This window comes from Prunus avium, chromosome 1 (assembly GCF_965620075.1).
Source record: "Prunus avium chromosome 1, drPruAviu1.hap1.1, whole genome shotgun sequence".
NCBI classification, from domain to species: Eukaryota; Viridiplantae; Streptophyta; class Magnoliopsida; order Rosales; family Rosaceae; genus Prunus; species Prunus avium.
In genome coordinates this window covers 13,511,483-13,522,639 of record NC_142284.1, presented here as the reverse complement: position 1 = coordinate 13,522,639, position 11,157 = coordinate 13,511,483, and the positions used below count along the sequence as shown (strand labels likewise).

Genomic DNA, 11,157 nt, shown 5'->3' with positions numbered 1-11,157 from the left:
ATTCATAATACTCGGGTATAAGGTACTACATACCTTGCAGAGGATCCCAAATGTGAAGAACGCTTGCAATTACTAGCCCGCCAAGATGCTTGGACGTCACTAAGATGCTTCACATTCTTTATCTCCAAGGTCGTCAGAATTACTTCAAGAATTCCACGTACCCAAGACCAAGGCTCTTGGTGAATTGCCTTGAAGAGTGTTTAGGGAGATATATGAGGTTTTCTCTATGTGGGTGTATTGCTCAGAATATGCACTCTTGATATGCACACGCTCACACTCTCACCAACACTTAGTTTGCACTCGCACTTCTTCTCACTAACACACACACACACTCCGTCTTTTTGTAGGAGTGGTTTGGCTCCTCTACCTTAAGAGAGCACAAACATAGATTAGTGGTAATGTAGGTGGAGCATGTGGACTTTATGTAATGGCCAATGTAAGGTAGTGCAGCTTTCCCCTTGTCATTTTTTATTACAAAACTTAAGGGAATGAGGGGAAATAAAATATTATAATCATAAGAAAGGCAACCAAATATAGTAAATGTGCATAAGAGGGTGACTTGCCAAAAAGGATATCATAAGGTGTTTTCCCTTCTAAAATTTGTGGGAAAACTTTTTCGTAGCAAAAGAAGAGGGGAATACTTCACCTTTCATAAAATGAATGGGTGTAATGTTGAATAGTGAAAATGTAATTATTGTCTTCCTAATTACTAAACATTTTATTACGGTGCTTCAGGTAAAAAAAAAAGGTTACCCTTAAATTTTTAACATACTTAATTTGGTGCTTCAGGAAAAAAAAACTTCATAAATTTCAAAATAGAGATTGGCAAACTTGTCAATTACAAAAGTTCAAACCTAGGATCTCTACCATCACCACACCCGTCTCACGCTAACTGAGTTCAGGGGCTATGGAAGAATAATTCATTTCCAAAGTTGTGCATATACCAGACTTTTCATCTATAAACTTTCTCCATTTCTGCAAACCAAAGCTACCTACCGAGTTACGAATAATTTCAGAAACGACGAGTCTTTGGAGAAATGCTTCATCAGGAGGAGAATGCTGATCTTTCAGCCATTACACTAGTGGTTCATTAAACATGGTGGGACGTCTGATACAAAATAAATATATAAAAAATGGCAAATGGTCGAACAGAATCTGTAAAAGGTAAATTCATGTACAACTTGGTAACGAACAGAAATATTACATAAATTGTTTCAAAAACTCTGTGGCCACCAGCCTCCCCCGTGTGTTCACTGACATCTTTAATTCACTTATCTCTTTATCAATATCCTGTAATCCAAGAAGCAACGGAGTAAGAATCTAAAAGCATAAACATAACAGCAGAGCAAATATAGAGAACCAACATATTGATATCACACATCTTCAGATTAAGCGCATGAAATTCCATATCAGTCAATAAAGATTCAACTAGACCATAAAAATATCCGACATTATAAGCCTTGCGCCATATAAAATGCATGCATCCTACTGACTAATATCTATATGACTTCCACTTAATGGAAACATTCCTCTAACGGATTAACATCAGTAGCAACATAAGCAAAGAGACAGAGAGAGAAGCAAGCCAGATATGCTTCTCTTGACACTGATTACTGCCAGTTAGTAAATTTTCAAATCTAATATTAAACTTAAAAAACGAAAAGAAAAAAAAATTATATATGGTTTAGCTGGATTGCTAACAAATACCAGGGGAGGTGGGGAAGTTAACAATTTGTGATTTGTGATAAACCAAACTGAAATTAGCTATGAGCCTGGCCACCAAAGTCCGTTTCAATTGTTATCTCTGCATGTAGATGATGCTGTAGTGTACTACCACATACAACACTGAACCGAAAAAATGTAAGGTGTAACTTTTGTCATGTTGTATAAAACGATAATTGTAGTTGCATTGACTTAGGACACAAAAGATGAGAAGAATAATTGGAGTGTGAAAGCCTCAACGAATGTAGCTATTGATTGATTTTCTTTATGGAACCCAAAACAAAAAGAAAAAAAAAAGAAAAAAAAAAGGGAAAACACAAAGAAAATTGTTTTCGCAGAGTACCAGCTCCAAGGCCTCTTCGTACAAAAGGAATTCCATATGAGTTTGCATCAAAGCTATACATAGTCAAATGGCTACTATTCATGCAAAAGGACAGGAAACTTGGGTGTTCGAAACTTCACTCATTAAATTTGTGTGTTCCAGAAACAACCCACCCTAACCCAACAGAGGCAATTGGTATTCTCAAATATATTAATTGACCAACTACGATTCAAAAATAAAAGGTATAAATTGAGCAATCGTTTCAAGCAGCAGTCAATTAATACATGCAATTTTATAAGGTTTGGAAAAATGCTTGCCTCCATGAACTGTACAATAAAATCAATGAGCTTGTGCTTCTGCATATCCTCGCAATGGTAATTTGTTACAAGAAAACTAATATCATAACCCTGCATAGAAAAGCATTACACAGAGTAAATACATATGGCAGATTAATTTATTGGAGTTCATCTTCAAATATGCTTTCATAGTGACTTAACAACATGAAAATTCACATTTTCCTACAGAAAAACGATTCCTCAAGTCAAGTTCATGGCACCCACTTAGTTTGTCAAGCAGTATAAATTTACAAAGTCTAATTTGAACTCCATGCAAGAAATCTATGTACCTGCACTGGCTTTCTCCTCAATACCTGGAATGCTTCTGCCCTCATCGATAAAAATCTAAGAAATTTTTTAGTTAGTATATTTTCAAGTTCATCTGCCTGCTTTACCTATACAAGAGAGAACACCCAAAAGAAAAGGATATAAGGAAAAAATAAATCGGATACTAATTTCCAAATTATATACAACAAAAACTCTTGCAGGTGAGAACTGTAAGCTATCCGGACAAAAAAGCACAAGAAAAGTGAACAGCAAGTCCGCTTCTAAGAAAACACCGAATCTGCAACCAACTCTATCCTAAAATAGATACAACAAAACCATATAGAAACCATAAAAAACAGCTACTATTGAGCATAGAAAAACAGAAAGCGGGTTACGACCAACTATATACTAAAATATATTCAAGTAAATATGAATACCTTGAGGCTTATGCGAAGGGAATTAATAGATGTCTCAATTAAGCATTTTTCAGCCTCATTTCGACATATCAAAACCTGTGGTAGCAATAGTAAATAATCAGTGTTAATTTTCTTTTCTGAAAAGAAAATAAAAAAGCTCGGTTATGTGAACTTAAGATCTCCATCACATTCTTTTAGGAGTATCTGACTCATCAGAGTTCTATGTGGTCAATGACAACTTTAACATCTTGTAACCATAAGCAATGAAGTCTAGAAGTTTCACTTTTAACAGCCACAAAAAATAGAGGCAAGAGCTGTTTCCTAGCATATGGCATGGAAACTTAAAAGTGTAGTGATAATAAAGTAAAAAAGAGAGCGGGTAGAAAAAAATAGAGTCCAAGCATGCTGTCCACATTATTAGCTGTAGCCTCCAGTTTTTTTATATATTCAATTTGCTTAAACCCAATAAACTATTGACCCAGAATTTGTCTAGAAAATGGTAATTATATTACTAAAAATGTTTAGGCATGAAAGGGAACTATCCTCGCCAAAATTTCTAACTCATATGACAAAGTTTACAACTTTTGGAATGTTTAAACTAGGTGTAGAAAAGAAAAATGTGAATCTTCACACAGTGCAAGGCATTAGGAAATACGTATATGACCAACTGTTTTAAACATAACATTATCGTAGGAAGAAGAAAAAAAAAACAAAAAGAGGGAGGGGGGGCAACTGTTCTTTATCATGTCAACAAGATGGTTCTCACAGGATTTAGCAGAAGTTCTGAGCTGGTCCTGCAAAATATGAAGAGAAGATTAAAACTTTATTGAAAAACACATCAATCAATATTTCTAAATTAGTTTAATAGCATATACTTTGAGAAAAGCATTTTTATTGTGGCCACCTTACTAGGACCTGTTTGTTTTCTCCGTACAGCTTATATAACATTAAAATAAGCATTTAAGGCAGCAGCAAGTGTAATATTAAGATCAAATTGCAACTCATGAACATACTTTAGCTCAACTTCCGGCTTGTTATGCCTTTCAACTTCTTGACAAGGAAAATTCTGCAAGCAGCATATGGTGCAAGACATAGAATCAATCAGGCAGTATAAGCAAATAGACTTTTTCTCTTTTCTTTGATAGAATAAGCATTTGAAATATAATTACATGAAAACAATGCAAATTTAGTACTGGGGTCTAAGCATTAGGATTTCATGTGCGTGCTTTCAAGAACCAGAAAACAAAATTTTCTAGAATTGACAGTGCCCACCAACCAAAGTAAAAATAAATAACTGGTCAGGTCTCACAAGACATTTTCTTTCTTTCTTTCGGTACAATCACAAGACATAGTTTAAACCGACTCTGTACTGGCAACAAGACATCATAACAATCTTTAACTAAGGCTAAACTGTGAAGCAAGGATTTATGAAGTTACCCACTTAATATGTTTGTGTACACTGTCCCATATGAAAGTTGATACAAGTGTAATATATCCAACTTTTTCTATTCATAAATATATGATGTGCTCAACATGAAAAACATACCCTTTTTTTTTGTCAATATACTTAAGATTCAAAGCTCTATTGAAAATGAACAATTTTTTAAAGCGCCTGTACAGATTGCAGAAAGAGACCAAAAATTACTAAAATTGATAATACCTGAAGGCACATTGCGGCATCGAGAGTGTTCCTTATACACGTCAAGTACAATCGCAAAGTATTCGACTGAAAAAATAAAAAGGAAAAAATAAATGCAACCCATCACTGAAATATGCTTAATTGAGTTTAATTCAAGCTTAGAAGTCCGATGGAATACGATAATAACTGTAGTGCACAAGTAATGGAAATCAAGCAAATCATGCCCTCGATATGTAAATTTCGCTCAGCAATCTCAAAATTTCTTTAGGGTCTGTTTGGTCGCCGAGAAACAGAATGTGAAATGATACTCGTAGACTTTCTAGGCAACCAAAGAGAGAGTAGAAAAAGTAGAAAAAGGAGGCTGCTCATTACACATACGCGGATAAAATAAAGTATAAAAGAGTAAAGATCCGATGGGTTTACCATTTAGGAGCAGACAAATTGGTTCAGAAACCGGAAGGAGAGATTTTGCCGGAAATGATCGCGAGAGAGAGAGAGAGAGAGAGAGAGCAAACAGCTTGTTTGGGGTAGGTGCTATTGTGGAGTGTATTTTGAGGACATGAGTGCTAAAATGCGCGTGCTTCATAAGGAATGTATAAAAATTAAAAAGATAAATAAAAGGAAAACAAAAGAAACGGAATTGAAAAAAATCCGACCTGCCGGATTCGAACCAGCGACCTAAGGATGTCTGCTTTCTAACCACTACAGTCCTCCGCTCTACCAACTGAGCTAAGGTCGGATTGTTGAAAGAAGAGCCTAACAAATTATATTTAATGGTATTCAATGAAAGCAGGTGTAATTATCCCAGACAATTACCACATTCAAACGTAATGGCTTCTACTAATTGCCAAGCTGGTGAAAGAAGTTAGGAAAAAGAGTTACATGTTTTTTTTTTTTTCCTTGTTTAAGTTGGTGTCGGTTTGCTGCCAGCAAAGACCAAAGTAGTATTGAGTGTTTAGAGAGACACCCATGGAGAAATATTTGCTACAGTAATGATGCGCAAACATTCAAGACATGTTGCACATTTTGTACATGTTCTGGAACACAATGCATAAACAAGACGAGTAAATTAGATTACATGTGATTCATTATTGTGTTAGACAACCGGTCCGAAGGGTTAAATTGTTAAGAAATGAGCCAATAATGTATATCAAATTCTAACAACATCCACCACGCAATGAGCCAATAATGTATATCAAATTCTAACAACGTCCACCATGCGCACATGATTTTTCGAATGCGTTCACATACGTTGAACTAGAGAACTACATGTTGACATTAGATTGATTGAGCAGTTGTCTTATAACTTGCAAGCCATTTTTATATTTGTGACAAACTGAACAAACACGAATTTAAACTCGAGAATGTATAGTTTTTTTGTTACCCATCACTTTATAGATTTCCTACAGAATGGTTTCTTGTCCAATTTACTCCACTTCTTTTGTTACAAATTTCACTTCTTCAGGAAGACCTCAATTACCACACCTTGATTCTTTAACTTCTTTCTCTTGTAGAAGGGAAGAACTCAGACACAAACAAAATATGAACAAAACCCAATAAGAAGGATCCCAACAACATCATTGTTTCTTCACTCTTTTTTTTCCCATGGTTTCCTCTCAACTAGCTGCTCAGCATATAACCTACCAAGGCTAGCATAGTCAAACACAGTTCCTCTTTAACTCCCTCCCAATAATATTACAATTTGAACAAATTAAGGAAACTTCAGGGTGATTTCCCCAAAAAGGTTATGTAGAATCATGAAGTACATACGTACTCCCTCTAAGACCTGCTTAAATTTCATCCTCCTCAAATGGATCTCGTTCAGGGTAATCACCAACCTGAAATTTCATTAGTCACATTAGTCAACTCCATGAAGAAGTCATGCAGGAAATACACAAAGGCCACTCTATAAACAAACGCTTTCAATTAGGTCATCACAAACAATTTCATTTAACATAAAACGCTTCAGATGGAAACGGAATTTGCTCCAGAATGGTACATAACAATTTGTAAGATACAGAGGAATCCAATTGCATTTAACAGCCAATGCTGACTCCACAATTTGCAATTTACCAGGTCATCACTGAGGAATAATTCCTAAGCTGACTCTGCGCTTTAACCGGGGGCTCTTCTTCTTATGTATAACGGTATAACTTATAAGTCATAAAAATGTTATTGAAAAACAATCACACCTAGGTTAAATTGTCAAATATGAGAGAGGTTCATGCAACGAATTTTACCTTAAATCATTGACAGATTTCATTTATCATACTTTTGCAACAGGTCCCTGTGCTATGAAAGCTACGAGTCTCTCTAAACAAAACTACCAAGGATATAAATTAACTTTCAGTTCAGCCTATCCAGGGCTCAAAGATGAGCCACAAACTATTGTTTTGTTGGTTGAAATACCACAAATGGGTATTAAAGTTTAAAAAACACATTCATGTTCCTTGTCAAACAGCCAATGGAACCAAACAATAATATAGTCCACATCTCTATAGGAAAATCAGAAAGAAAAAAAAAATCATTTTGAAGTATTTCAAGTATACAAATGCATACAAACCTTTACTTTGTCTGGCCGAACCATTCCACCATGAAGTGGGGGGCAATTGAAATATCGTGTTCCTTTCACCCTATAATATGAAGAAGAGGAATCTCAACCAAATAATATGCAGAAAACAGGAATGCAAAATTAAAATAGGCAATTCAAAATGTCTACTCATGGTATAGCAAAATCACAACATGAAAGAATTTTGGTTCCATAGGATTTAGTAACATACCAAAGATCACCAACACTGTAATGGACACCAATTTCAAGAAATATAAGGTTGTATATGCAGAATTTCAGAGCGAAGAATATTCAATATTCATCAATCTTAGAACCAAAAAAACCAAGAATAGACAATTTTTATTATTGGCACACGACATACCAAAAAATCATCGTATGAGTCAGGAGCTCACTTACATGCCATCATGCTTTCCCAATGGTTCATCATATTGAACTCCAATCCAGAAACCAGGAGCCAGAGATTCTGCCCGACCAACATATTTAACAACACCTCTTTTATCCCCTGGTTGAACTTCACATCTATCTCCTACCTTCAGCATATAAGTAGGAGAACTGAGCCAATCATGAATATTGTTTCACAATAAACAAGAAAAGAAAATGCTAGTTAACAAATATGAGGAAGATTTGGAAAACCAAGAATGCTCTCAACTCCTACAAAAAATACAAGGAATTAAAGAAACATGATATCAACATGTATTCATATAAAATTACAGTTCAAGTGCCATCAAGAATGCTGAAGAAAATGCCCACTGCAACTGGAATGGAAACGAATCCAACTAAAATGCTTGAAACCAACAAGGTAAGGAACAATCACCACTTAATGACACAACACCCTATATTATTTCGTGGAAATTTAAGTGCTACAAACTTTCAAACCTTCAGATCTTAAAAAGATTAGACAAATAATTATGTCATTCTTGTAGTCTGTGTATGTGCCACAACGCTAACTAAGTCAATAGTACACATAAACCACTGGAAAACTGTTTAACATGACAGACTGAGCCTTGTGGTTTATGCTTGTGACCCAAGAACTACTAATACTTAAACAAAAAAGATAGGAAAAAGGAAAGAGGAAGCACACCTTGATATTCACACGGAGATCTTCCATATAGTTCTCTGGTATCTGCAAACAAATTTTCAGTCAACAAACTTATGAACATCTCAAGTCACTTCCACATGCAAAGCTGACTAACAACAAAAGTTTCTCAATTTAATTCATGATTAGCATGGACCGGTAGAAGCAATGGCGTGTCATTTGATTTGACAGTCAATATGCATCTTAAAGGAATAAATAACATAGGTGATGCTTACTTTATTCTCAAAAGTTGATGGGTTCTGAGATGCCAATTTGTCCTTAAATTTTCTAAAAGTCCCTGCAACAAACCACAAAAATGTGATTTCAAAGACAAAACACATTGAACTAAATACACTTTACAAGAACTATACACACAACAATATATTGCGTAACTTACCATCTCGTTTCTCATAAGCTTCTTGAGAAATAGTGTACTTCTCCACCAACGATGTGTCCTCAAGCCACCCACCAGAGGTCACTGATGAAGGGTCCAGATCTATAACATGTAGCCGGTAGCTTTCGATTTCAAACACAATAAACAAACAAAAATCACAAATTTAACCAAATCAAAACTCACAAATAACAAGAGAGAGAGAGAGAGAGAGAGAGAGAGAGAGAGAGAGTGTGTGTTTGTGTGTACTGACCCGTCGTGAGGGGAATAGAAGCCCAGGGGCTTGGAGTTGTCGTCCAAAATGGAGACTTGGGTGTTGGCGTCGTCGTAGAGGTGGAGCGACATGCAATCTACAGAAGTGCCGCATTTACGCCATAGCTTGTCCTTGACGGACTCCACAGAGCTCTGGAGGGAGAAGCGGATATCGGCGGAGAAGGTCTTGAGGTTCGAATGAGTTACGCGCAACAGTACGGACTCGTCTCCTTCGATCTTCTGTAACCGAGTCGCCATTTTCGTCTGTGCGAAAGCTGTGAGCAGCTCTAGCACTTCGCTCTAATTCCCTTTTTTTTTTTTTTTTTTTTCTAAGGTTCACTGTAAAACTGGATTAATAGGAGAATTAGAAGGAAATGTTCGATTGGGATTTTAAAAGATTATTTAGGGATAAAAAGTCTACAGGATTTAACAAGAATGTAAGAACACTTTCACCCATTTGTCATGGCAAATGACAAGATAGGCAAGGGGCAGATACTATTCACTTGAATAGTGCCATCTCTTGCAAAAGGCAAGGTGCATTTCCACTCATTGTCATTAGAGCATCCACAATCACACTCTCTATTTTTTAGTTAAAATTTAACTAAAAACACTAAAAAGCTATTTTAGGAACACTCTATAAAATTTCAACTCCAACCATACTCCTTAGTTTAAATGTTTTTAATAAATTTTAATTCAATTTTTGAATAAAGTGTAGACACAAAAGCAATAATAAAAAGGGTCATGCTAGGGAGACCAACTTTAGATACTAACTTGTGTACCATCTCTCTAATAAAGGTGGAGCCCACCAATACAATGGGTCCCACGCTCTATTAGAGAGATGGTACATAAGTTGGTATCTAAAGTTGGTCTACCTAGCATTTTCCTAATAAAAAATAGTTGACATTAAATAAATGCTTAAAATAATATTAAATATAGAAGCATTTAATTATAAGGAGTTACTAGGAGTACTTTCTCTCTCCTCATATTTAGGAGCTCTTAGAGCATCTCCAAGGGAGATGTCAAATACCAAACATCAAATTTAAATTTGATGGCTGATGTGGCAATTTGACATCTTACACAGCTTTACACTCCACCCGATATGTCAAATTAAATTATTATTTTATTACATTTTAGTGTTGATTTATTTTTAATTAAAAAGAATAGAAAAGAAAAAATAATAAAATATTCATTTGACATCTTGCTTTTGGGATGTCAAAAATAACATCTCAATCTTCAGCCTTCATTCCACATCAGCTTTGACACATCGGTTGGAGTGTGTGAGATGTTATTTCTAGCTGTTAAATGTCTATGTGATACTTTTAACATATCGGTTGGAGATGCTCTGGATATGGAGCATGGTTGGAGGTGAGTTTTTTCAATTCCTCCCTAAATTTTAGCTAAAGAGGTGGTTTATGGAGCCCATTGTGGATGCTCTTAGAGATGGCAATTTTTTCCTCGGGTAAGGGTCTTTGCGGAGATTTGACCTTAAGAGCACTTCCACCCCTTTGCCATGAGTAAGGCAAGGGCTATTACTATTCACATTAATAGTGGCAGCCATTGCAAAAGGTTGTGGTGTTTCCACCCATTGCCATGACAACCACTATTCACATGAGATATGAGGACAGGAGTTTGTATAGAGTTTTGGTGTAGAAAGTGAAGAATATGACTAAGTATTTATTTTTTTTAAATAATGAAATTTTTAGTATTTTTTCAGATTTTTTAAAGATTTTTTTTTTTTTTTTTGGTTGCTGACGTCAGCAAACCCAGGTTAGAGGGCAGGCTGGTTTTAGCCTGTGGGCTGGCCCTGTCCTGCTAGGGCAGAGGGCTATGGCTGGAAATGCTCAAAGAGCACTTCCACCTATTTGCCATGGCAAAGGACAAGGCAATGGTTGTTACTATTCACATGAATAGTGACAGCCCTTGCAAAAGACTTGTGGTGTTTCCACTCATTGCCATGACAATCTAAGGGCAATCACTATTCACATGAGATATAAAGAGATGAATTTGTATAGAGTTTTGGTATGGGAAGTGAAGAATATGACTAAGTATTTATTAAAAAAAAATTCAGAAATTTTTAGTATTTTGTTAATTTTTTTTTCGTTGCTGATGTCATCACTGACATCAGCAAACCCAAGCAACAGCTCATGCTATTCTTGCCTTTGGGCCTGC

The 11,157-nt window shown here is 35.7% G+C and overlaps 2 protein-coding genes and 1 non-coding gene across 3 annotated transcripts; all 3 read right to left on the bottom strand.

Annotated features, from left to right (window-relative positions):
• Window positions 1-1,010: 1,010 nt before the first annotated feature.
• ARPC4 (binding protein) lies at window positions 1,011-5,285 on the bottom strand. The gene is made up of 8 exons (XM_088247666.1): window positions 5,125-5,285; window positions 4,723-4,788; window positions 4,076-4,128; window positions 3,829-3,856; window positions 3,084-3,158; window positions 2,670-2,774; window positions 2,362-2,451; window positions 1,011-1,290 (listed from the first exon to the last, which is right to left on the bottom strand). Exons 1-8 carry the CDS (start codon window positions 5,125-5,127, stop codon window positions 1,201-1,203), a joined length of 510 nt encoding a protein of 169 aa, XP_088103792.1. The 5' UTR covers window positions 5,128-5,285; the 3' UTR covers window positions 1,011-1,200.
• A 66-nt stretch (window positions 5,286-5,351) lies between these two features.
• TRNAY-GUA (transfer RNA tyrosine (anticodon GUA)) lies at window positions 5,352-5,440 on the bottom strand. The gene is given in 2 exon segments: window positions 5,352-5,387; window positions 5,404-5,440. It is a non-coding gene; the product is annotated as a tRNA-Tyr (tRNA).
• An 802-nt stretch (window positions 5,441-6,242) lies between these two features.
• Window positions 6,243-9,391, bottom strand: LOC110771037 (tubulin-folding cofactor B). The gene is made up of 7 exons (XM_021975278.2): window positions 8,990-9,391; window positions 8,743-8,861; window positions 8,582-8,643; window positions 8,352-8,393; window positions 7,667-7,800; window positions 7,265-7,334; window positions 6,243-6,539 (listed from the first exon to the last, which is right to left on the bottom strand). Exons 1-7 carry the CDS (start codon window positions 9,244-9,246, stop codon window positions 6,492-6,494), a joined length of 732 nt encoding a protein of 243 aa, XP_021830970.1. The 5' UTR covers window positions 9,247-9,391; the 3' UTR covers window positions 6,243-6,491.
• Between the last annotated feature and the right edge of the window lie 1,766 nt (window positions 9,392-11,157).